A 26,290-nucleotide genomic window follows, 5' to 3' on the forward strand; every position below is an offset into this window, starting at 1 on the left:
GTCCCTCCCAGCGTCACCACAAGGGTCACCCTTGCCTTTCCAGGGCCAAGGAGAAAGGAATCTAGCTCATGCTGGTGATAATGGGTGGGTATCATTATTAACAGCAGCCCTCCAGCGAGCCCTGCGCCCATCTTTGCTGCAGATCTGTCACCACTTAAGCTCTTTGTGAACTGTAGCCATTGCTTATTTGCTCTAACAGGGTGACACATGCCCTCTGGACCTTTTCCTGGGGTCCAGTGTCCTTACCAGCACCCCAGGAGGAGGCGGGGGCTGAGAGAGGCTGAAGACAGTCGCTGCCACTTTGCTGAGCCTTGAGCTGCCTCTGAGCTCTCTGTCTCACTGAAATAAAAGGGCTCATTCTTTATTCGACTCATTTACTCCTGAGTTAGAGCCTCGTTCAAGGGTGGTTGGTCCCCGAGTTGTTTTGTTTTGTTTCTTTAAATATTAATTTCCATAATCCATTTATTTCCCAAGGAACTACTTCTTGCAAACAAAAGGTTTAATGCTCCTCTTTTATTCCCGGTAACAAATAAGTTGTCTGAGACGTGCAAACATCCCGGCAGCAGCGAGCTGCGTGCTGGCTGATGCCACAAACCGTGCTAACGATGCGCAGGGATGGGGGAGATGCATTCCTGAGGGATCACAGGTGCCACAGCTGCATCTCCCTGGAGATGCTCGCCCTGAGAGGGAGGGGCAGCAAGCTCAGCCAACACCGGGAAGCCCCCACAACCCGGGATTCCAATCTTTTGCATGAAGGCGTCTCTGACATGCCTTTTTGAGATGGAAGATTTGAGAGCCGAAGGCCGGGAAGCACAATAGAAGATAGACTGCTTGTACCTCATTGTCTGGAGAATAGATGGGCTGCAGGCTCCCGGAGAATAGGAGCTGCCACTCAGGTGGCTTTAATAGAACAGGCGGCAGATAGATTTCAATAAAAGAAATGAGTATAAATATTGTTAGCGGAGAATAGAGGGAAAGTGAAAAAGATCTTGTTTAACGAGTCACAGTGGGAAACTTTCAAGGACTTTTAAGCTAAAAACTCTTCACAATGGTGCTGTAATGGATGGCTCAGGTGACTTGGCTGTGCTCTGTAGCACTGGTGGGGTGAGCAGAGTGGGCAGGTATCCCCAGATCACCGTGGGGAAGGGCACAGCAGGGACCCAGAGACTAGTTTAGGTTGGAAGAGACACTGAAGATCATCTCATTCTAATGCTCTGCCATGGACAGGGTCACCTTCCACTAGACCAGGTTGGTGAGGGCCCCAGTGCCTTGCTTTCACTGTCTCTGGAGTTAATGGCAATATATTGACTGTATGTGACTGTAGGCTGAGTGATGTTCTAGATGACCTGGAAGTTCTCTGCAGGTCACCTGTCCCAGTAACTAGTGAGATGTGTGGCATGTGCCCACCTAATATTTAAATATCAGAGTTGTTGTATGAGATATGAGCCCCAAGGGTGGTCTCAGGGATGCACTGAGCAAATGGAGCCACAGGAGTGGGTCCTGCCTCAGTTCTAGCTCTGCACTGAGCAAGAAGTTGGAGAATGTGTCTTTCCTGCCTTTGTGACAGCTCATATTGGAATGTGCCTGTCAAAATCCCCATGTCCTGACCCTGTGGTCATGGGCAGTCAGAGATGAGACCTTCAGAAACAGTCACCTGTGCTCATGGTAGCACAAAATCAGGTCTGGACAGGTCCTCCATCATACCTTGAGGCAAAATTCAAGGCACCATCAGTTCACCTATGCCCCAAAAAGTTGGAAGGGGAAGAGAAGCCACAGCACAGCATGGCCACATGCAAGGAGAGGCTCCACAGCCCCAGGGAAGAGAGAACACTGGTACCAGTGCAGGAGAAGGACTTAATGTCAAGGACTTCATGGCCACTCCTCTCCCTCACAGGCTTTGCTGCCGTGCACAAGGAGCAAAATTGGCTGTGAGTGTTCCCCAAATCCAATGTAATAAAGGGTCCAAGTAAGGAAAACATGATGTTTTCCCTCTGTTTAGTGGCACCAGGCACAACTGGTGGTGGTCACCACCCCTGGGGCGTGAGGGTGAGGAGGGACCTCAGACTGCAGCAGCAGAGTGAGCTCCTGCCAAGCTCCCACATCCCTGAGCGCTGCGCAGTGCCAGCAGTGAATGCACCATCCCCTGGGGCTTTGCAAACATCAGGCCATGCAAACATGCTAATTAACATGGAAAAGCATGTCAGAGGAGAGATTTCCTCCCTTGTCATCAGGAAACTTCAAAAACAGCGTGGCTTGGCCCCGTGTAAGCACAACACAGACTCTGACATGCTGTTTCTGGGGTGACGGTCCTGCTTCTGAAAGCTTGTGAAAATAAGGAACAGGAGGTTTGCACCCTGTGCCTCATGTAGGTGTGCTTCCTAAAGGGTTTACTCAGCTAAGGGGGGTCACAGATTGAAATGTGCTGGAGCCTGTGGTTCAGGGATGCAATATTCACAAGAGGAGGAGAGGAGTTTGTCTGGGTCGATAGGGTAATCTTAAAAAAAAATCATTTTTTGAATGATTGCTCTGGATGGCTTCCAGCAGGTTAATTACCCCTAATCTTTGTCCACTGAAGCATGGCAGCTTCAAGCTGGCACAGGGGGGCTGAAAAGAGGGGGTACACAGAGGAGAAGCTGCCCTAGCTGGGGTCATTAACCTGAGCAAACAAAAATGGGGAAGAGAATTTCAGAAATGCCTGAACTTTGTTCCTTATGTGTTAATTGAGCCATCAGGAGAGGGTAATAATAGTTAATATGAGGTGAAACAGGTGCATCTCCCAGTTTGGCTGGGACATGTACTGGAGGCAGCCTTAGCCCTTGTTTACTCACCCACCTGGGGCTGTGTCATGCCTTCTTTGAGAGGGATTTGGGGTGGTTCCTTCCCCCACCTACTTCCCCATCTGCTCTGATTGTACTAAATCTCCCATCCTTCACTTTTCCTTTTGCTGCTGCATGAAGGAGAGGTGAAGTGGGTCTCAGGTGCCAACAATTCTCTTATTACCTTTGTGTGTTTTATTTATTTACCATAAACTGTTATAGGATGGCCATCAGCACCGCATCAGGGTGACGTTTGAAATATATGGCTCTCGGGTTTAGTGCGTCACTCGGAGCCGGGAGTGTGCACGATGTTAATTTTTATTGCCAGAAGTAGCCATAAATTGATAGTTGAGAATTGCTGTAGGGACTGTAATTAACTAGTTACTATTTCACCTCCAAAAGGAGCAATGTTTCACGCTCTTACTTTTACTTATCTGGAATCAGCTGCTGTCAACATCCGCTGAAGCCTGTATAAAGATTTATAGACCTTGGAGGTAAATATTGACTAATGGGCAGCTTGGCTTAATGTTCACCTTGAAGGACAATAAATTGTGCTATTGATTGAAGTGAGATGTCAATATCTGCATTGTTGTAAACATTTTAATAAAATTATCTCCATAAAATATTCTCTTTCTTTGGCTGATCCTGGCCAGTGGGATCAGTGCCTGGAAAATGCAGCAGCACTGTGTAGAGGGCAGGGCATTGCTTTGGGATCACTGGTGGGGCTTTGAGCACCCAGAGACCAAACCTGTTGTGGGACACTGCTGATTTTGTGCCTTTGGGCTTTAGAGGTGAAAATCTTGCAGCCCTAGGTGGCTGGGCTGTCTCAGCTTGATCGGAGGTGCAGGGAGTTTGTATGGACACAGGAAAGAGCTCCAAGGAAGCTTCTTCAGCGGCATCAGGGGCAGCCTTCAGCCAGGGAAAGCTGTGAGCTGTGTCCTAGAGACCTGAACATGGCTGCAACAGTGAGCCAGGGGACAGTGGCATGTAATTAATTTGGGAACATGTGTTCACTTTCTGGTGAGTTATTATCTTGTCAGAGGCTCAATGGAAGCAAATGGGGAGGAGGAGTCGGAAGGGAGATGAGTTGGGATGGGAAAACGAGGAGAACCAAGGGAAAGAGAAAGATGGAAGGAGGAATATGGATGCAGGAGGCATCTGTCCACACCCACACCTCACTGCATCCGTGCTGTGTGGGACCCCAAGCACAGCTTGGCCATCTGTTGGGTTTGCCTTGGTTCTCTGGGCCACACCAGAACCCCATCTCCATGGCTTCTCCACTGCTGTGATGGTCAAACTTCCTCTTCCCTGAGGCTTTTGGCAGAGATCTGCAGAGCAAGTCCTAAATAGTGTGTGGAGGTCTGTGTGCAGCCTCTTGCTCACTGAGCACAAGGATTCAGGCTCTGCTTTTCCATCTCCCCAGCTTGCACTGGGTTAGTTCATCATCCTTGGCTGATGAGCAAGGATTACACTTGCATCGTCCATGGCCATTCCATTTCTGGCCTGTATTATATTATTAGTATTAATAATAATAATGATGGGTGCTGGCTGTGCTGGTTTTCTAGCTCTTGAGGAGATGAGAGAGCTCTCCATTAATTCCTGCAATATTTCAGCTCCTAATTGTGCTCAAGCAGAGACAGCCTTGAAAGTTCCCACCATCAGTTCAGGCAGAGAAGGACTGTCTGGCAGAGCTCCTGGAGCTACAGGGCTCTGGTCAAGCCTTACCCTGTGCATCCCCAAGTTCCAGGTTCTTCCAGGATGTGATCCCACAGAGTAAAGCAGCTTTACACCTGTTTTTCCTGCAAAGCCACTCTACAGCAGAGGACAGGGGAATGTTGTCTTAGTCATCTGGTGTCTCCTGCTTTACCAGCAGGCAGGGACTCTTTATGTCACTTAAATATTTGAGATGCTGTAGCTGGTATTAAGAAGGCATCCCTGGGCCAGAGCCTTTTGCAGGGATGGTGTTCCTTATGCTATTGAGCATGACTTATATCAGGTTGGGCACAGGACAGAAACAGGATTCAACTAAGAGCACCCTGTCTTCATCCGCAGCAGGTTCTGTTTGGCTGCAGCCAAATTCCCAGGATTCCAGAACCTGAGTCCCTAAAATTCAAGCTCTGCCTCTCCATCAGCTGATTACCATGCACATATCTTAGACTTCAGTGTGATTCAGGCACGGAGGAAACCTTCATCCCCCAATTTCCTGAGCTTCTGCAGGAGGAAATCTGACCCTCACAGTTACTTTAAAGAAGTCTTTTGCTGGAGATCAAAATGCACTCGAACTGCTTTGCTCCCTGATCAAACCAGACACACAAATTATGACTTGACTATGGTAAGAGCTAATTCTTGCTGTGTGTGAGCCAACTCTGGAACTCAGGAAAGGGCCTTTGGTGAGTTAGGAAGCAATGTTATCTGAGTCTTTGCACAACCCAGAGTCAGATTTGTGTGCCAAGCCTCTGAGGGCCACCGGCTGTGTCGTTACTTTATCAGCAGGCAGCGCTGTGCAACAGAGAAGCTGATTCTAGGTCAGCCACAAAAAGGAATTTTTTTTCCCCTCTCCTCTCCTCTTTTTTTTTTTTTTTTTTTTTTTTTTCAGTGCTGCAGGGCCACTGGATGTAACACTGTAATTTGTGTGTCTCTATAGGATATTGATTTTGGGGTAACGCCTTCATATCTCACCCTTCAGTTGCACTAAGTGCTGATGAGCTCAGCGGTTTGCACCACGAGCCACTCGGGTGGGAATTTCAGCACACAGCTGAGGACACTGGTGGATGTCAGCAATTCATCAACAGGAAAACTCACTTCACTCCTTAGCAAAGCTCACAGGGCTGCCTTCCCAGTTAGGTCAGCCTGGGAAGGTGGGATGCACATGTGCATGCACGGGGTCTCAGTTCAGGGAGCACTGGACATGCAAAGTCTTGGGGATGCTCTGTGGAGGTGGCAGCTGCAAGGTCTGGTGCAGGGACAGAGCCGAGGTCTGATTTTATCATGGCTGAGCATATTTGCATGAGTTTGAGTTGACAGTAGTGGCACCTGGGATTGCAGCAGCAGAATCCTGGCAGATGCTTGGGGTGCTCACTGTGTCGAGCTGTTCCAGGGCATTAAGGAACACCATCAGTGTGGCTCGGGTCTTTCTACGGTGAGTGGTGGAGTCTGACCACATTATTCCTGCAGTGTGGGAAGAGATGCCATAAAAGCATCAGCTGGTGGGATGCAGGCAGTGTGTGCCCCGCTGGGAGCCTCCCACATGTGGATTTTGCATACATTTGTAAGGAGCAGGATGCACACGGTTGACCGGCCAAGCACAGCGAGGTGTGGCCCATCAGGTCAGGCCAGCACAGACAGCGGTGTCTGGGTGGGAAGCAAGGGCTGGCCGAGCTCACAGCATCCCCCTGGGGACCAGGGACCTGTGCTTGGCCTCTCTGCCATTGGCACTCACTCCCAGAAACAGCTGTCCAGAGCTAATTTATTTCCTAATGCTGCAGCAATGTTAATTTATAAATTACACTGGTAATTCGAGCTATTATTAATTTCAGATGGTGTAGGGCAAGCCTAATTAAAATATGACACCAATTGCCACACATATGTACCAAGGACTACCGTTTAAAATTTATAGGAATATTAAGTGTGACACAGGGCTCGGAGATGCTCCGTGCAGTAATTACAGCATCCTGGCTGCAGGAGATCCAGTGGGGAGGTGTAAACAGCAGGAAAGGGAGAAGTTGTGCCTGTGTTGGGGGCTGCAAAAAGTAAATTTTGCTGCTTATTTGTGGGAAGAACCTGGGGAGTCTTGTGCCCCAGCCTGCTGCCAGCCAGCCAAGCAATGTGTGTTTCCAGTAGTGTGTCAAAATAAAGCGCTCCTACAAGGAATGGGGGCTGAAAGATGCCAGAAAAAAAGGAAATGCCACTGATTGCATCTTTCTGGCTTTGAGCAAAACAACAATCTGCATTGCAGCCTGGCTGGGGAAGTGGGGGGACAAGTGCAGCCCCCCAGAAATGAGCCTGGAGTGGCACAGGGGTGAGGCATTTTTGCTAAAGCGAGGTGTTGGCACCACCACTAATAGGAATAGACCTGCTGTGAACTAATTGAAGCTGAAAAATTAGAGAAGGGTGTTTATGTGAGCCAGGTGAGCCTGGAGGTACCTCCCAGTAGGGAGGATGTGCAGAGGTGAGATCAGGTCATTTTGCAGAGTGCAGGTTTGCCCACTTTGCCCATTCTGAGCACCTCAGGGACGTTATCTCTAGCAAGTGATGCTCTCAGTGAGACCAGAGATGCTGGAGCTGTCCAGTGTTTGCAGAAACCTTTCTGGCAGTAATTTTCTTGGAACAGAGGGGCACAACCACAAGGACATTCTGGGCTGGGACCTGCAGGCTGGGTGTCCCAGTGCAGAGTGACATGCTCACAGATGGTGACCAGCCAGTGGGCACACTGTTGTGCCTCCCCATCACTCAGGGCCCTCTGTCTCTGCCTCTGCAGCCGTGGGCTTCATCAGCGAGGATGAGTACCTGGAGATCACGGGGATCACGCGGGAGCAGTCGGGGGAGTACGAGTGCAGCGCCTCCAACGATGTCTCAGCGCCCGTCGTCCAGCGAGTCAAAGTCACCGTCAACTGTGAGTCCCTGGGCCATCGGGGACAGGGCCGGGGCTGGACAGGGCCAAGCTGCCCCACAAGGGAGTGGCACTTGGAAGTGACGCACACAAAGGCTCCAGGGCGAGACAGGCAGCAGCAGTTTTTCTGAGCAGGTGGTGTTTTGCCCTATTTTCCCCTTCTTTTCGAGCTCCATTTTTTCCCACCACCTCCTCCTCAGCTGTCTCCATCAACCTGGGTTTTCTGCCCGTGGAGAGATGCTGTGCTGATAACCTCTGAGGAGAGGAGAGAAGTGAGCAGTAAATAGAATTTCTTTCTTTTTTTTTTCTGTTAGAAAAAATGAGAAAGAGGAAGAAAGCAGCATATTTCATGTTTAGACATAAATGAAGACCCTCCTAAATCCCTCTCTGGTCACTCCATTAGCTGGAAATGTAACAACCATGAGGTGGGGGTCTCTTTTTGGAAGAGAATCCTCATGAACCTGAAAACCTCTGGACACCAGCACCAGAGTGGCAGGAGCTGAGCATGGGCATTGATGATTTTGGCTCCTATCCATGTGCAGGGAGAGAAAGGAGGTCTTGAGTAGCAAGGGGAAGGGATAGGAGTACTAAAGGCTGCTGGGTGCTCACCCCAGGTGTCCCCTCTCCCCGCAGACCCGCCGTACATCTCGGATGCGAAGAGCACCGGGGTGCCGGTGGGGCAGAAGGGCATCCTGCTGTGCGAGGCCTCCGCTGTGCCCTCAGCTGAATTCCAGTGGTACAAAGATGACAAGAGGTAAGAGCCTGTGGGGCACAACAGCAGTGGAGACACCAACCCAGTGCCAGCAGCTTCAGCTCATAACCCTTGGCACAAGCCTGGTTTGGGTACTGAGGCAGGTCCCCCTGACAGCAGCAGGTTGTGCTTGTCTGGGGCAAATCCAGGCATTCCATCATTCCAGCGTCCACTGTTGGAACTGCTGCCACCCAGCATCTATTAAAGACTTTATATTTCACTCATCAAATCTGTGCAAAGGGATTTTCCCAGGAATCTCTTTCAGCCCCCACTGGGGCAGGATCGTTACTGTCCATGCCTCTGTTTGAAGGTGTTGTGGTAAATCCCTGCTTGGGTGAAGCATAATGTCCAAAATGGATATTGGCGGCACAAATCCAGGCACTTAAGAGTGGATGAAAGCTCTATCATGTCTTTAAATGCTTTGGCCAGAAGGCAGCTCTTGAAAAAGCAAGAGTAATGTGGTATCAGTCAAGAGACAGGGTTTGCCCCGGAGACAGCCTGCTCTGCTTTGGGGTGAAAATGGACCTTTTAGATCAACCAGCAACTTCTGTGTCCTGCCAAAGCAACAGCACAGGGACATGGCTGGGGAAGGAGTAGTGGAACAGCACAGCCCAGGCCAGGTCCCACTCTGGAGAAATTGCCTTTTTCTGACCCTAGGCAAAACCGTTTTAACCAATTTTTGCATTGATTATCCCTGGAAAGCCCCGAGGGGCCATGGTGTGGCCAAACGGGACAAGCCACACTAGTCCATAAGGAGGGGTGTTTTGGACAAAAAGATGCTCCAGAAGCTGGAGGGCAGTCTGGGTCTGCCTGCCTCAGTTTGAGAGGAAAGGAGCAGCAGAATGCACAAAGCTGCGGATGTTTGCGTGGCAGATGAAAGAACTCAGAACTAGGTCAGATCACGAGGGCCTGCGGAGCAGCAGCAGGAGCAGGCTCAGCCTGCCTGATCAGCACCCAGCATGGATCATAATGGGAATCTGGCACTTCCCATCAGGAATTAGCGAGTGAGAGCTGCAGGAGCTAAACAGGATGGGGGCACCAGTACAGGAAGTCCAAGCACTTGGTTAATGCTTCAGCATTTGTGCTGGCTGAGAAGCCTCCCTGCTGTGGTGGGTGCCTGTTGCGTCACTCATGGGGGACACACAGGGGTGAGAGAAGAGGAAGGTCACAGAAGGCATTCTGCAGAACAGAGAGGACTGAGGAGAGGAGAGGGAAACCAGGCCCTTCTGTAAGGTGAGAATGAGCCTTTCCCACCTTCCCTCCCCAGGCGTGGGAGCATCCCTCTCTCTGCACAGTATTTGTCAAGTCCCAGCACCATCCCATGACTGCAGCAGTGAGGATGCCTTTGGTCAGAGTGGGGATGGCATGGGCTGGCAGCTGGAGACCCAGCAGAGCAGCATCCATCTCCTTTATCTTCCCAATACCTTCCCTTCTCCCTCTTCTCCCAAGATCTGTCCCCACTCAGAGACACAACCAGAGGATAACTGAGCATGGAAAATAGTGGTCACTTCCCTTCCTGACACCACCCTCCTGACCTCCCATTGCTCTTTTTCTCCCAGACTGGCTGAAGGACAGAAAGGGCTGAAAGTGGAGAACAAAGCCTTCTTCTCCAGACTGACTTTCTTCAACGTCTCCGAGCAGGACTATGGCAACTACACCTGTGTAGCCTCCAACCAGCTAGGGAACACCAACGCCAGCATGATACTCTATGGTGAGCAGGGCTGAGGGAATCAGCCAGGAAGGGGGAATGGCTTCACAGTGACACCACCAATGGGACAGACATGGGAAGGGTCTCCCATGTCTTTTGGGAGAGATGTGTATTTGCTGCTGATCCTTTCTGCCCTTGGCATGTGGGCTGGAGGTTGTGGTGAGTCCAGGGAAAGGGGAGAGCCTCCAAAGCTGCCTCAGGTCCAGTCTGAGGTATTCAGAGGTGTTTGGCACTGTGTTTGGAATCTGCCATAAATGCAGAGTTAGTAGCTGGCTGCAGGTTTCCATCTTCTTGCTCTGATGAGTACCTAGGAGATTGTGAAGGCATCCCCCTGTGCTGCTGGGTAGGAGGAGAGATGCTGCTCAGTGTCACTGCTGTCCCATTCCCACGTGAGAATAAACAGGTTCCCTGCTCCATCACCTTTCAGGTCGTGTTTTCTCCCTTATTGGGAGATGGGAAGGTGTGGAGGGCAGGGAGGAGAAGAAGGTTTGTACCCTTGTTCCAGGACTGTTTTCCAGCATGCTGGAGCTGGGATGAGAGAATGGATCCCTCTGGCACTGCTCATGGATGGGAAGGGCTGTGATTGATTGGCATATTTGCCAAGCCTCTTTAGGTGGCAGCAAAACCTGAGCAGGGGCTGTTCTTTCTAGGAGCCAGAAATGGATGACAGATCTCACCCTTGGGCACTGTTTGGGGTTATTTCCCTGCTGGGGTATGGGGTGTGTGGTTCTTGCAGCTGAACCATACAGGAGAAGTGGGGGACTGGGGACCTCCAGCCTCTCCCCAACTTTGTCTTCCTCCTTGCCACCTGCTTGTTGTGCCTGGCCATGTCCTTGTCTCTTGTTATTGTACAGCCAGAGAGAGCAAAGCAGAGTAACAGATGATCTTTCTTTGTCCCCCAGTCCCTCGAGGATGGCTCAGGGCAGTCTGTGCCCCCGCCATGCGAAAGAATGTGGGGATAGGGAGCAGTCGCACAGTATGTGCTGGGTTCTGGAGTGTGCTGGAACAGTGGGAGGCATGTGGAGACCCTGGGAAGTGCTCTCCTTGTCTCTGGGAGGGGCTGGATGGATTCCAAGGGAGCAGTTTGTTTAAGGGCAGTAGGGGATGTTGGGCTTTGCCAGGGGCTGCACCACAGCTGTGGGGTCAGGGTGGCATCACAGGACAGGCTTATCCTCCCCTTATCCATTGGTACTGGCAGTGTGCCAGGTTCCCCTGAGCTGTGACAGAGGAGTTCATCCCATCTTAGATACTCAGATCTATTTGCTCCCCCACTAAAGTCCAAGCCTTATGTGATCAAGATTCACCTGTGCTTAGGAACTATCTCAGTTCTCCGCCAGCCTTCCTGGTAATCCAATAACCCCATGTTTTAGGGATACCAACACCCCTGGCACTGCAAAGACACTCAGGCTTGGCTCCACCTGTGCTGAAGGCATAGGGTGGCCATGCCAAGTGCCCAACATAGCCTGGGCCACATCCTTAGCTGTGATGTTGCAGCCTTCCAATGTGTTTATGAAATTAAAATCTTATTAAGTGAGGGCCTTTAGTTTGGCATCTGCAGATCCAGGCTTGATGAACAGCCAAAAGTAAAGATGACACCTCTCTGCTAATGAACTCTTGGTTCCTTGGGTTCTAACCCATCTGTGGCACTTGTGCTGTTATGGCACTGTCAGGTGGGAGGCAGGGAAGCATCCCACTGAAATATAAGCTTATTTTAGGATCTCCCCCATAGTTTTGTGGTCTGCCTGTGAATCCCATCAGAGAGCGAAATCAGAGTCCTTTGACTACCCATAATTTCCATAAAGGCTGCATTGATTGAATGATCCGTTCAGTCTTTAATAATTGAGTTCCTAGGAGGTGACAGTTCCCTGAGGAGACTGAGACATGTGGGGGTCCCCCATCTCCTGGTGCAGGACTGCCCAGCACCCCCAGGAACAACCCCTCCCTAATTATCAGCAATGTGATGGCTGATAAGTGTCACAGGGCCGAGCTCACCTGTCCCTAAGCAAGCAGAGTCTTCAATCTGGGGATTAATGTGTCTTTATTTATCAACATATTTATTTATTTAATGCAAGAGAAGAGGGAAGTGGATGTGGTGGCTGCACTACCTGTGCATGAGAAATGTCTCTTCTGTGAGATTTTGGGGGACAATTTTGGGGGACTCCTTTTCCCTGAAGCTGAGTGTTTTGGAGCTTTTCCCCCCCAAATGGAGATTTAATCTGTGCAGGTACCGTGACATGAGCCTTTTTGGGGCTGTGCAAGAGGCTAATGTAGCGTTCATCTTTTAATCCTTTTTTTAATCTAATTTTTCACGGAGGTCAACCAGTGCTTTATTTAACATGTAGCACTCGTTATTCCAGATCTGCCGCCTCATTCAGCGGCTCATTTGGTGCTGTCTGGGATGTGATAGAGTGTTTAGGAAAACCACATCATTCTGTGGAGTTGGGGAAAAACCAACCTTCTGCTTCTCACCCATCACAAAGTCCATGTTGCTCCCAGAGGTGGCTGTCAGGCCATAAATCTTTTTGGGATATTGCAGGATTAGCAAGAGGGACGGGCCCCGAACTGATAGGGGAGAGGTGAACCCCCATATCCCAGCCCCTGTGCTTTGCCTTTTGCACAAGGTGCAATTACAGGCTCTGCCAGGTCTGAGGTCCCATATTCAGCTCATCTCAGAGATGAGGGGACCGTGGCCTCATAGCAGTGGGGTGTGGTTTGGGCAACAGATCCCATTTCTACCCCAGCACTGGTTTTCCCACCCCAGGTTGAGGGCAGGCTGAGGGAGGTGTCTCGAGCCTGCGCTTTCCATTGCCCTTTTGCCTTAACTTTCACTTGTTCTTTAATTTTTAGAAGAGACAACTACCGCTCTGACACCCTGGAAAGGTCAGTAATTTGGGGGTTCCTGACAATGCCAGTGCTTCCCCTGCTGTTCCCACTGGGCCCCTCTGGCTCCCACCACAACTCAGCTCAGTGGGAGCTGCAGCACCCACCCACCTGGATCTCCTGCCCCACAGCCCCACTGCTTTCACTGGTGTAGGGATGAATTAGGGCTTTCTTAGCTGCCCTCCCATCCTGCCCCCTTCCTGCCAGCCTACTGTGCCTGTCTGGTGGTGGTCTGTGCCCTCTGCATGCCTGTCTCCATCCCATGGTGTCTCACTCCCTTCCCCACTGCCAAGGCCAAGCAGGGATGTCTTTGGGCTGCTTTCCCAGTGCTACTGGGTAAGTGGGTCTTGTGGCAGGTCCTTCCTCCTCTGGGATGCTTCTAGTGCCTTTTTATGGGATGAGGTAGGGGTGGACAGGCATTTGGTCCCCTTCCTGGTGGTATTTCTGGCCAGGACAGCCAGCTCTCTGCTGTGTAGTCTTACTGTCCGGCCAACTGGCTTGGTGTCATCTTGATTTTGGCAAGGTTTGTTTTATGATGAATTGAGTGGTCAGTCCTTGGGATGACTTGTGCAGGTAGTGTGTGAGACCTGGATTTGGTGCCTGGATTTGTGAGGTGTGAGGTGTCTGAGTGTGCTGGAGAGTGTTACATGTGGGAAACCAGATAGTTACTGACGGTCAGTGCCCTAGTCAGGTTTTGAAGTGAGGAGACATGTCCTGGGGTTTCAAAAGCAGTTGTGAATCAGACCTTGTGGTCAGCCCTGCTTCCACAGGACACCAGCGTGGATGCCTTCTTGAGGTCTTTTTCCACCTTAGTATTCTGGGCCAACTATTTGGTGAAAAAATTGATGTTTTGGTGAAAGCCATTGGCTAAGACACTCACCGTATCCATTCCCATAGTGAGCTTTGAATTCCTCGCCCCCTGTGGTCCCCAAAGATGGGTGGACTTGGCTGTTCTTGACCACCTTCCTCATCCCATCTCCTTGAGGTGGTTTGGGTTCATGCTGAGCCCCACAGAGACTCTGAAGGGGTGCAAAACACAAAGTGCTCAATGTAGTGCTGCGGGCGGTGTCTCTGCAGGGTGGGCAGCTGTAACTGACCCTCCCAAGAGACACTAGTGGGCAACAGGGTGGCTGCCCTGGGGTGGGCAGAATGTGATGGGCAAAAACTGTCATCTCCCCTACGAGTGTGAATGTAAAATTGGGAGCAATTTGGAGGAGGGTGAAGGGGGCTGAGGGAGGTCGGATGGTGATGATGCACAGGGAGCAGGCTTGGGATGGGGACTTCAGGCTGAAAAGGGACTGCAGAGGATCCTGTCCCAAAAATCAGCATTTGTGGGGACAGGGATGGCTGTTCCCATGATCTTGAGACGCACGGATGGAGGGGGACACCAGGAGAGCACTCAGAGCAACCCCACCAGGTCCAACAACGCCGGGGCCCCAAATAGCCAAATGTTTGTTGTTTTTAAACTTTATTTCATGGTTTCTGCTATTTGTTGACTTTGTGACCAACCAGGCGGGCATTCCTGTCCCTTCCCACAGGCCCTGGAGCAGTGCATGACGGGAACAGCGGCGCGTGGCGGCGAAGCGGCTCCGCGTGGCTGCTGCTCCTCCCGCTTGCCCACCTCGCCCGCCAGTTTTGACACCAGAGCCGGCCCGCGGAGTAGCGGCGGCGACAACCACGGCCAGCGAGTGCAAGCAGAAAGGAGAGGAAGAAAAGAAGAAGAAGAAGAAGAAGAAGAAGAAGAAGTGTTCACCGTTTCCGAAAATAATCATAAGAATTGAGAGAGTATCCAGCCAGGCCACCTGGGGGAGGGGGAAAGAGGAAAAACACGCAAAAAAAAAAAAAAAAATAAATAAAACACAACACAACAGGAATTTGGAATGGAGAGAAAAGGGAAAAAATTAATAATCCAAGGCTTCCTGCTGAAGATGCAATGCGATTGAGTCTTTTTCTTTTCAACCTGGTTTTTTTTGTTTTTTTTTTTTTTTTTTTTTTTGTCCCCTGCCACTTTTTCCCCCTGTTTTCACCGTTCTCTGCCATGGGCCAGTGTGGAGGATGGATGAGGCCATCAGTGTGGCACTTGTCCCCTGCCCTGTCCTCTTCACCACCCCCGCCCGCCTGCTCCCTCCTGTGGGACCCTCCATCAAGACACACCGGTTTTCTCCTTTGCCAAGATATCCCCATCTTCTCATGGACTGTGCCGCCATTTGTGTTTCAGAATATATACATGTATATATACATATATATATATATATATATATCCATGTATACATATATATATGTATGTATAGATATGTAGATCTTCAACAGCTACCACACCACCACAAAAGGAAAGGGAGGAAGGAGACTGGCATCGAGCCACACTTTCATCATACCATCCGCGGACATCGTGAATGATAAGGGATTCTGAGTCATGGTTAATTTTATCAATTGTATTTTCTGATACGAGCCTAGAACTCTTAGTTCCTAAAAAACAGAAATGCAAAAAAAAAAAACAAGAGGGTGAAAAAAGAAAAGAAAAAAGGGGAAAAAAAAACAATCCAGGAGAGGGGGAGCAAGCGGAGAGAAGTTTGTTTGCCAAGGAGGCGACCAGCCAAGGAGGTTTGTGAGCCCAGTGAGGAGGAAGAGGAGGAGGAGGAGGAGTCCTGTGCTGAAACCCCCCCCAAAACCGGCCCAAAAGCGGTCGTCTGGACAGTTCCTGCCAAGGGCACAGATGACACTCGCCGCGCATTGAGGTGGAGGGAGATACTGAATCTTTTTATGGGATATATATATACAGTATATATAAATATACATATATATATATATAATTTTTTTTTGTTAGAGTTCTAGCCACGGTTCCCAGCAGGGTCCTTCCGCTGCCATTACTGCATGCTGTATATGGAGTTAGGTGTGTATCGGTTCTCAGTGAGACAAGCGTCTCGGTCCACACATCCCTGAACCCCCTCACCTTTCCACCCTCGGGTCACCGGGGACAAAGGGTAACGGGGGACCAGGGCCCCTCTCCGTCGCTTTTTGCCGCGTGGCCTTGGCCTTTTTGCGGTGGAGTAAAGTGAGCTGAGGGACAGAGGGAGATCTATATAGCTCAGTTTTATATTTATATATATATATATATATATATATATGTGTATGTATATGTGTGTGTGTGCGTGTGCGTGTGTGTGTATATATATATATATATATATATATATATATATATAAAAACCCAAACAAAACCACAAAATAAATAAGAAAAAGAAGACGAAGCAACCGGCCCCTGCCGAGGCGCAGGACCTGTTGCCTCGCCGTCCATCTCAGCGGGGTTTCTCCTGCAATTGGTTTTCCTCCTTCAATTTCCTTTCCTTCCCTGCGGCCGGTGGCGGGGGGCACGCGGGGCCCGGGCGCGGGCAGGCGGGCGGTGAGGGGGCTCTCTCTGCCTATCCATTAAAACGATTGTTCCATGTGGCCGCTCCGTCTGGTTGTGGTGCTCATTGCCGCGGGGGCCAGGGCCACCCCGCGTTCTCCCCTTGTGCCACCAGGAATGGGGAGGGATGTGGGGAGGGATGCTGGAGGGGGGGTGGCAGATGAGAGCACCAAGTTATCACAATGGGCCAGGAGAGCATTGGAAAGATGGCCCCTGGACCTCACCGGTGAGCCCAGCAGGAATGCTGTCACAGGTAAGGCTTTGGTAAGTAGATGGAGAGTGTGAGGCACAGCTGTGCCTTATTTCTCTGCTTAGGACCCCACTTAGTGCTAAGCTCACCCTGTGGCTCTCCAGCCCAGCTGCACAGCATTGCAGGGGATGCTTATGGAGCAGCTGAAACCAATCCTGTGTGGGAAGGAGGGGCAGAGTGATGTGAGGTGAGTACAGGGAACAGGGTCTCCCATGCAATGCTGCATACAGGCGAAGCACAACAGGATTGTTGGGTGTAGGTGCATTTTGCTGTCCATGGATCCTTGTCTTGATCTGTGTCCTGTTTTTTGGTGGTGCTGGAAGGTTGTTTAGTGAGTTTGGTCCTCAGCCTCAACTGTAGCCTCCAGGGTGCTGGTTTCTTCAGGGCACCTGAGACATTTGCAGGATCAGAAGTTGGTTGCTATTGATGGCATGACAGTTTTGTATGAGTGTTTTTTATTTCTTGCCCTATGATGTAACCCAAGAGATGAGCATGGAGAAGTGGCATGGGAAGGTGTTGCTTTGAGGTGTGACATGCAGTGTCCAAGTGAAACTGACATGGGGTAAGGGAAGAACCATGCTCAGGCTTTGTGCCACATCCCAGGTAAGGGACAGGGTACTGAGGGTGTAGGGACAGGACAGCTGGTCATAGGTACAAGGTCAGGATGGCAGAGGTGATGGTGTTGGTCTTTATGCAGGTGTTGCAACTCCCAGGTTGGAGCAGCCAGCCACAGTAGAGCAAATGTGGTGTCAGGGGCAATGCCCGGATGCTTGGGGGTAATGGGAGGGATCCAGGGATAGGTATGGAGGTAATAGGGCTCTCTCCCTCACCTCCTCTCTGTAATTGTAACATTTTTGGTGTTCTAGGTAAGAGATCAAGGAGTGCCCAGTGCCAAAGTAGCAGACAAAGAGGAAGTTAAAGAGAGAGAGGCGGCTCGATGGATGTATTTATGTAATAATTTATTGACATAGGTAAGGGTGTCTCTTGGTGCTGGGGAGGGATGGAGGTCATGGTGTGAAATATGCCCTCCCTCCCCCAGATGTAGCAGCTGAGGTCCTTGTCCTTAGGCACAGGTTGGATATTGCTGAGGGCCATGGAGAAACATCCCTCTCAAGCCAGGAAAGGGAGATGAAAGATATCCCATGGCCAGAGAGGGGCTGCATTGCCTCCCTGTGCTCTGTGATGGGGAGAGAGCAGACAAGGCATCAGGATGTGCCATGAGCAGGAGCATTTGGGCATCAGTAGATTATCACTCCAGTGGGGGCAGGTCCAGCACTAGGTATCCAGCAGAACTGGCATAGGAAGATGGGAAGCGTTAGGGAGACTAGGATTGTGGTGGGATCCCCAGGGGCCACATACAAGGGGTGAGTGTTGCTTTGTGGCACCTATACATCAAATCAGCCCTGGCTCCCTGATGGGTTGGGGTTTTTGGAAGAGGCTCAAAGCAGAGAGTCTGCCATGGAGGTCACCAATGCTTGATTCATTGCAGGTGACACTGAGGAAAGTGGGCAAGGTGACACATCCCTCCCAGATCCCTTCCCTCAGGAAGTTGTTGGGTTTTGGGAAGCACTTACCTTTCTGCTGGGGTCACTTGAGGGGGACAGCAGAGGTGTCCCTGATGTGCAAAGTCACAGCAGCTCATAGCAGTGCTGGGATGGAGCTGTTTACTTGTTGTGGGGTTTCAGGGAAAACTCTTGGGACTAGGCTTTTCATTCCCACACTGGGGAAGACGAAAGGAGGTCTCCAAGTGAGCAAGACTGATGGATCTGTCACAGTCCCACTGTCCCCAGTTTCCTGGCAGCCAGTCTCACATTAGAGAAGGTTGTTGAATGTTTTCTCCTGGTTGATGGTATGGAAAGGTGACATATCCCCTGGGAGTGGAGGGCACAGCCTGCTGTGAGATTACAGCCATGTCAGGGAGACACTGAGGGTCACGACTCTTCTGCCTTCTGGTCTTCAAAGTTGTTGTCCTTTGATGAAGACATTTGGTCTGTATCACACACTGCCAGATCACGATATGAACAAACCTTGGGAATGCATTGTCTGCAGAGGCATCCCTTCATGGGGTCAGGTTTAGTTGTCAGAGTGAGCATTGTTGCAAGATGATGGAGGAGATGCTGAGAATAGTTCAGTCGTGGAAAAGACACCCCTGATCATACTGCTTCCACTGAATGCAGGTGAGTGATGGGAGCAAAGACAGTCCTTACCCTGCAGGGACTCCATCAACAGGTGCGTGCTCATCAGTGGACAGAGGTAGTCAGGACCCGGGACTCACTGGTGATTCCCAGGGGAGATGCATGGATGGGGTGAAGGATGGCCCAAACAGCAGCAGGCCCCCAGTTGTTGGATCACAAGAGGGTCCAGCCAAGTGCTGGGTGAGACCCCAGGAGTGGCAGAGGTCCCAGGCACTCAGGAGCCCTCCCAGCTCAGCTCAGCAGGTGCCCAGCACCGTGTCCCTTCCCTGGGGTGCATGGGACCCGTGAAGCAAAGCCCCGAAGGTACAAAGTTCGTCAAACTTTATTGATACACTGCACAATCACAACCATCTCTTATTCTTGCCGAATTAGAAAAGGTTACAACTACAATGTAACATGCACAAATCTCAGGTAGTATAGCCACCCTTGGAATACAATGATCGACAGAAACTCAAGACCAGCCATCACGGCCGTCAGCAGGAGAGACCCGAGAGCCACACTGCCCCCACCCTGGGCACCCAGCCACCCCCCGGGCATCCAGACATGGAGAGCAGTGGTCACAAATGGGTCTGCCACCCGGCAGAGCCGCAGCAGGGCCAGCCTCAGACAGCCAACACGTTCCTCACAATGGCACGTTACATGGCACGAAAAAGTCGAATGCCGTCCCAGAAGGGTACAGGGGAGCCCACCTGACCCAGGGACAAGGATGGGATGGGGGCAGCCCTGGCACCAGGCCTGCCAGCCTCAGTGTGCGTTGTGGCATCTCGTCACCGCCACTCTCTGATTTGCCATGGCCCCTGGCCCTGTGACTGCAGCATTTCTGCTGTGGGGACAGAGAAATTTGGGGCTGATCAAGGAAAGGGCATGTGGTAACAGTGGGGGACTGTTGTGGGGCAGTGCAGACCAGTAAAGGCATCAGGGCAAGGTGTCTCCTGCACCCGCTGTACTTTTGGAGCGGGCATGTGGGGAAGGATGTGCGTGTCGCCGTGCTGGCTGAAGACAGTGCCATCCCCACACGATAAACAGGCCCAGGGCCATGGGATAGGACCCAGATCGCTGATAGTGCCACTTTTCCTGGATGCCAGTGGAGAAGCAGAGCAGCACCGCAGGGACCGCAGGACGCGGACTCACCCAGCCAGTGCCGGATCCCCGTCCACCAAGTAAGCCAGCACCAGGGCAGCCCCTGCCTGGGGCCAGGTGCTTTTTGTCAATCAGACATGGTACATGTGGAACATCCAGGATGGGGGGGCAGGAGCACCCATTGAGATTTTGGAGCAAGTCCTGGGCAGCCCACTGAGAACAGGGATGAGGAGGGGCAGGGCTACGTAGAGGGCAGGGTGGTGGCCCATCATGGCCTCTGGCTCAGGGTGGGTTTTTCCATCTTGTGTGCTGAGGCCTGGCACCCCAGCTTCCTTGCAGCCACAGAAAGCAGGTTTGGGCAGCAGCAGAGTTTGTGTGGGGAAGACAGCATGTGCGTGGCCGTTGCTCTTAAGTAATCTCACTTGTGGAGGGAGAAGGAAGGAACAAGGCACGGGGAGGTGCTGGGTCAGGACAGGGGACACTCTGTGTGCTTGCTCAGTGCCTTGCTGTAGTCGAGTCTCCCTGTTGCAGCAATAGGGTCTGGTGCCACGTGTGACTTTTCAGGAGCAGGATGGAGTGTCCATCCACAGACTGTGGCCCTAAAGCATTCCTGGGTGGCCATGGAGTGACAAGAAGGCTCAGGGCTGCCACAAGGTACCAGGCAAGGGGGTCCATGGTGCAGGAGGCTATCAGGAGCACAATTCCATATGCAGGGAGGTGACATAGCTACCACCACTATGGGTGGCAGCTCCCAGGGTGGCTGGAAGAAGCAGAGAGGGCAGAGTCTGGGTGTGTCTGTTTTGGTGTCTCAGGCAAGTTGCAGCAGGGAGCATTGGAGCCATCCTTGTCCCTGCTGTGCCAGCACAGCAAATCAGCAGAGCCCAGGCCTCCTCCACAGGGTCAGACATATCAGACTTTCCTCAGGCAGCGGCATGTGATGGGACAAGGCAGAGTGAGGACATTGCAGCTCAGGGCCCTCAGAGGGGCAGAGATACAGATGGTCATGAGTGTCAGAGCTGTAGCAAATGCCAGTGTCAGCTGGTGTTTCTATCTGTTGTTCAGAGCCTCTGCCCCACGCTGGTGATGCTGTGCTTTTGATGTGCAGGTTGGAAAGTGCTTGGAAAAAAGGCCCAAAGAAACCTCCCCAAAAAGTGCTGGCAGAGCATCAAGGTGAGAGCCATGGGGCCATCAGGGGGGCAGCAGCAGAGTGGGCAGGGATCTGGAGCAAGGAGTGAGGGCCCGATTGCCTGATGCAGCAAGAAGGTTCTAGTCTCTAGGAGGGCTGGTGGCTGTCCCCAGGGCTCACATTCCTGCGAGCAGCCTCGTATCCTCAGGAAAGTGAGGGGGTTTTAGTGGGAAGCACAGGCATATGATGTCAGCTGGAATAAACCGTAGTGGGATGGGCGTGACCCTGGAAGGACAAGTGGTTGTGTCGAGTGACCCTCTCCCAAAGGGCCAGAGAACATCCTGTCAGGAGCAGAGGCAGGTGATGGGGGGCTGGCCACATCGGGGTGCTTAGGGAGGAGCTTTGGCGATGAGAACTGACATTCAGGACCAAGAGGGCTGAAGGCAGAGCCAGGAGGCTTCAACCTTGGGGTCTTTTTGGGCATAGGCGGCTTAGTGAGACGACGAGACGGACATCCCGGTGAAGGCTCTGGGCGGCACCCGCCCCCACGGCTCCGTGCCCCCAGCGCTGGAGACGAGGCAGCCACAGGGGACACCGTCCGTGCCGGGCCACATCCCCGGGGCGGGTGGCAGTCTGGTGGCACGTGGTGGGGTCTGTACAGCGTAACCGGCGGCGAGAACGATCCCGGCACGTGGGAGACGGGGCCATCCTCGGACGCTCGGCACCGCCGCCCGTCCTCCGGCGCATCGCCCGTCCCACGGAGAGGAGTCCCCGGGCGGCGCGGCGGCCGAGCCCGCGGCGGGGCAGAGGTGCGGCGACGCCTCCCGGGACCCTCCGCTCCCTTATCAAAAGTCGAGGAGGAGGCGAGCAAGGAGGGTGGCCCAGAGGCAGAGGCCAGCAGCCACCCGGGACGCCGCGTTGCCGCCGTCGTGCACCGCTCCGGGCCCTGCATGGAGGAGAGAAGAGAAAGACAAAGGACATCAGGGCCAGCGCTGAGATGATGCGATAGCACAAAGGGAACCCACCTCCCCTGCAGTTGTCCCTGCAGTTCCCCTTCACATCCCACCCCTAATCTGACCATGGTGTTGTTCCCCCTTGGAGGGGTGGTGGATTTGTCCATTGTTTGGAGAGCATTGTCACTGTTGAGGTGGAGGTGAAGAGGTTTGCAAAGAGCTTGAGGAGCACTTAGAGGAGGCACAGTCCTTGTCTGAGGAGGAGGATGACACCCTGGGTAGGTGTCAGCCCAGCCCCCCATGCTTGGAAGTTGTCCTCTTTGTAGAGTCCTGATGCCAACAACTATGTGAGAGCTACTGGGACCAGAGACCTCGGTGCTCCTGAGCAGCACAACTAGTGACTGGTAACAAAGGATCATCAGCTCAGGAAATGGCATTGTCCAGGTGTGCAGGAGCATTCTGGGGTCACTGTGGGGTTCTTGGCTGGCAGGTCAGGCAGGAGGCTGGTCATCTGGGTACACCAATGGAGTGGAGAATTGTTGCTTTTTTTTTTTTTTTTTTTGGTGTTAGGGCTGTTATTTGGGCTGCAGGGCACACAGGGGGCCAGTCAGGATGGGATGAGGCAGCTGGGCAGAGTGAGGGAAGCAGAAGCAGCCACCACACACTGCCACAGGGCCTTGGGTCTGTCCACACTCCCTGTGGCTGTGGAGAGGCATTTGGGGAAGCCTCAGGTCTGAGTCCCAGTACTGGTGTTCTGAAAGGGAAGAAATAGAGAAACAAGTGCTCAGCTGTCATAGCATCAAAACTCAGGGCATGGATGAAGTGTGAAGTTAATGGGATTCCTATGCATTTGTGAATGTGCTCTCAGGCCTGCAGTCACATCACAGAATCCCAGAATGGATTGGGTTGCAAGGGATCTTAAAAACCTTCTTGTTCTATCCACTGCCATGGGCTGGGACACCTTCCATTAACCCAGGTTGTTTCAAACCCCATCCAACCTGTCCTTGGACACTTCCAAGGATGGAGCAGCCCCAGCTTCGCTGAGAAACCTGTGTCAGGGCCTCACCACTCTCAAACTGAATTATTTTTTTTCCAGTATCTGATCTAAACTTACCCTCTTTCAGTTTAAATCCATTCCCCTTTGTCCATGCCCAAAAGTGCTTCCTCAGCTTTCCTGTAGCTCCTTCCAACCCAAATCATTCTGTGATTCTATGAAATCATATCCAGCTACAATAATTTCCTCAGGACGGTGTTATTCCTTGTCTTTTTATCTACTGATTTTTGTGAACATTTATCTTAATTCAGGAAGAGGCTAAGGAGACTCTGAGATGTTAAATCCAAGCACTGCCAGAAGGTGAAGGAAATGATGGGAAGATTGAGTGATGAGCAAGAAGCTGTGTCATGCCCATGCTCAAACAAAATTGATTGTAAGAGCACATGATCATCCAGAAGGGGTAGAACTGCTATGCTATAATCAGACATTTCCTTGCTGAATAGACCTTGTGATATGACAGGTGGAAGCCCACATTTGTTAGGGGCAGGTGGAATGGAAAGAGCTTCTTAGCTTGGTTTCCCTCAGACCTGTTACTGCTCCCTTTTCTTTGGTTTTGACCCCTCAAACCAATGGCAGCAGCTCAGCATATCATCCAAAGCCACAAAAATAGTGAAAATTTCTGCAGATTTAATACTAAATGCTGATTAGCCTTAAACTTTTATGTATTTACATCTGCCCAAACACTGCTAAATCAGTGCCTTCCTGTAGCATCTCTATAGATGTGGATTTTAATGTGTGACTAATTCTTATCACTATTTTCTAGTTCACAGTTCTGCACTGGTTATTGGCTTTGATTTAATGACACTTTCAGAAATTTCATAATCTATCCTAAAGCAATTGCTTTGTGGTTGAGTTGGAGAGTTCCCAGATAGATAAGTTACCTCATACAGAGAGGAAATAGAACTAAAAATGCTGGGTCATTACTAGAAAAAGATTTTTCTCTTAAATTTATTCTTTATTCTTTTCTGTGGAAGAATGCATTCTGGTATCAGACAGCTTGGCCTTGTAAAGATGGTAAAGATACTCTACAGAAGAAACAAGAATAAAGATAGAGGGACAAAATAAAGTAGTAATTAGATACGATCAAGAAATCAGGGCAGATGGCTCATTTCATCACAGGCTGCATGTGACTCCTGTGTGTTCTCTGAACTACCACTCTATGGGAAAAGAACAGCTCGCACTGGGACAGGGAGAGAACTCAATTGATGCTCCCAAGCCCTGTCATCCCAGCAAATGTTTTGGCTCTGTTTTGCTCAAACCCCAGTGCCTGGGCATTGAGGTGTGACTGCAGACCTGATTGCCCCTACTCAGCTTATTTATTATTGCAGTTATTAATTATTGCTTGCTTTTTAGTTTTTTTTTTTCCTCTTGATTTATTTTGTCTCCACTTTTCTGGCTATTTTCTTCCTTTCCTAGCTATTTCCTTCCTTCTCCATGAGGCAACCTTAGATTTTTTCAGACCTTGATTTGAGTACAGATGGCAAAGTTGGGATTTGGTTTCTCTCCTAAGATCTTGAATACAAAGGTCAGAAGGAATCAGTGGGTCAATGGTGAATGGGTTTTCTTAGCCTGTGTTGAAGGAACTCTCAACTCCAGTGTGAGCCATGGGAATAGCACAAATGTCTACAGAGCTAGGGAATCCCTTCACATGCACCAAAAATAGCTTTTCCTTTCTTTTCCTCCCTTCTTTCTGTCCAGGACAAAAATCCTATGCCTTCCTCTTCACTCCCAATTTGTTGCTGCATTCACCCTTGTCCAGGTGAGATACAGACACCTGGAGATGAAGAATTTAGAATGTGTCTCTTGCTGCTTTGCATTTTCAGGACTCAGGAGAAATGCGAAGGGAATGTGCCCATGCTCAGGGTGCTGCTGGAGCCTCTCTTTCCCAGAGGGCTCAGGAAAAGACAGCCGTCCCTCTCTGCTTCTCATGGTCTGCAACAGCAGCTAATGGCTGAAAGTCTGTCCAATACTTATTGTCTGAGGACAGAAATAACTGAAAGAAGTCTGGGGGACCTGATGGGGGGAAGCCTGTCCAGTGACTCATGTCTGAGAATAAAGACATTGTAGAGTAAGTCTTGGCAAGCTCCCCAGGATGAGATTTTTCCTGATATTTTCCCTCAGGTAACTGCAGGCCTGTCCCTGCTCATTGAAGGGGGGTCAGACTAAATGACCTTTAAAGGTCCTTTCCAACTCAAATGATGATTTTAAGAAGATGCAACAGAGATGTTCACCCGTGTGACTGAACAGCCACCCAGCACCCACCAGAGCAAGGAAGAAAAAGTGGTGGCTTCTTGCACTCAAAAAGGAGACACAAGCTGAGCAAGATCTAAGGCTTGCCACAAACACAGCCCCTGAAACACTATGGTAATGTGAGCAGTGGCTGTAGGTAAGCATTTTATAGCATAGTGCAATATATAGATTATTTATAGCATCTAATGGCAAAGTCAGCAATTGGCATTTAATGAAATAGTTAAGAGAAAACACAGAGTGAGTACCAAACACAGGAAGAAAACGGCACATGTGAAATATAGGGACCAAGAGGAAATAATAGTGTGGAAGAGAAAAAAACCACATGTATAGTAGGTAGAGAAGATAATAGGTGAAGGCAAAGTAACCCTACAGGATAACAGGGAATGTGCGGGGAAAAACCTTACAAAGCAAAACAACTCTGTGAAGAAGAGTGAGTTTTCCCTCATCCCTTCACAGGAAGATGAAGACGAAAACACTGATAAATACTGAGGAAAAAGAAGATATCCCACTTCAGCTCTGGCTTCATTCACCAAGACATGAAGGAAGCTCTTCCCCCTCACCTCCAAAGTTGCCCAAACCACGGTGCCGTGGCACAACCTCTGCCTCCCATAAAAGTGCTCCCATTTGAGACTCGTGGCTAATTTAGGCCAAGACTAATTATTTACTTGTGTGTTGACGATGATTAAAGCCTAACCCTGAGTGCAGTGTCATGTTAATGATTGTCTAATAAAGCCTGGTTTAAGGTTTCAAGCTGTGTTGGTGTCTTTGAAATATCTCACCAGATCTCAGCTGCAGAAGGTAAGGTCAGTATGAACAGAGGGACACAGACATCCAGCCAGAAGAGATGGAGCTGGAGAGCTTCACTCTGCTCCAGACCCTTGGGATCTACATCTTCACCCAATAACACTGAATGCAGGTGCTCACAGGACACGGAATTTGGAGGCACAGCCAGGGCCAGGGGACGGAGGGAAGGGCCAGGGAGCCTGTCATGAGCAACTCATGGTGACAAGGGAACTCAAAGTCACCATGGCAGGCAGGCAGGACACAGCAATGGCACACAGGGGGTCCTTGGTGTGAAATGGAACAGAAGGAGTCATGACAGGAACACAAACTCAGGTTCAAGCTCTGGTGCCACTGCTGGAGTTGGTGACCTCAAATACTCAAGAGAAATGGTTGAACTCAGTGAAGCCCAGCATGGTCCCCAGAGATGGAACG

At 50.8% G+C, this 26,290-nt stretch overlaps 2 protein-coding genes across 7 annotated transcripts in view; one reads left to right on the plus strand and one right to left on the minus strand.

Moving 5' to 3' along the window:
- The window catches only part of LOC130262544 (protein CEPU-1), a 357,153-nt gene extending 341,891 nt beyond the window's left edge, over window positions 1–15,262 (plus strand). For 2 of the 4 annotated variants that reach the window (XM_056509776.1, XM_056509774.1), the window contains 5 exons: window positions 7,294–7,428; window positions 8,059–8,179; window positions 9,736–9,887; window positions 12,732–12,764; window positions 14,303–15,262. In XM_056509776.1, the coding sequence (XP_056365751.1) occupies window positions 7,294–7,428; window positions 8,059–8,179; window positions 9,736–9,887; window positions 12,732–12,764; window positions 14,303–14,403 (542 nt within the window). In that variant the 3' untranslated portion in view covers window positions 14,404–15,262. The remainder of the gene's footprint in view (window positions 1–7,293; window positions 7,429–8,058; window positions 8,180–9,735; window positions 9,888–12,731; window positions 12,765–14,302) is intronic. The other 2 variants (XM_056509777.1, XM_056509775.1) reach the window with 1 other exon arrangement.
- A 2,089-nt stretch (window positions 15,263–17,351) lies between these two features.
- LOC130262553 (opioid-binding protein/cell adhesion molecule homolog) overlaps window positions 17,352–26,290 on the minus strand; it is a 297,077-nt gene continuing 288,138 nt past the window's right edge. The window contains exons 8-9 of one of the 3 annotated variants that reach the window (XM_056509792.1): window positions 17,992–21,764; window positions 17,352–17,709 (exon numbers count right to left, since the gene is read on the minus strand). In XM_056509792.1, the coding sequence (XP_056365767.1) occupies window positions 21,664–21,764 (101 nt within the window). In that variant the 3' untranslated portion in view covers window positions 17,352–17,709; window positions 17,992–21,663. Of the gene's footprint in view, window positions 21,765–26,290 lie in introns of all 3 variants that reach the window. The other 2 variants (XM_056509789.1, XM_056509791.1) reach the window with 2 other exon arrangements.

Source organism: Oenanthe melanoleuca, chromosome 24, assembly GCF_029582105.1.
Source record: "Oenanthe melanoleuca isolate GR-GAL-2019-014 chromosome 24, OMel1.0, whole genome shotgun sequence".
Lineage (NCBI taxonomy): Eukaryota > Metazoa > Chordata > Aves > Passeriformes > Muscicapidae > Oenanthe > Oenanthe melanoleuca.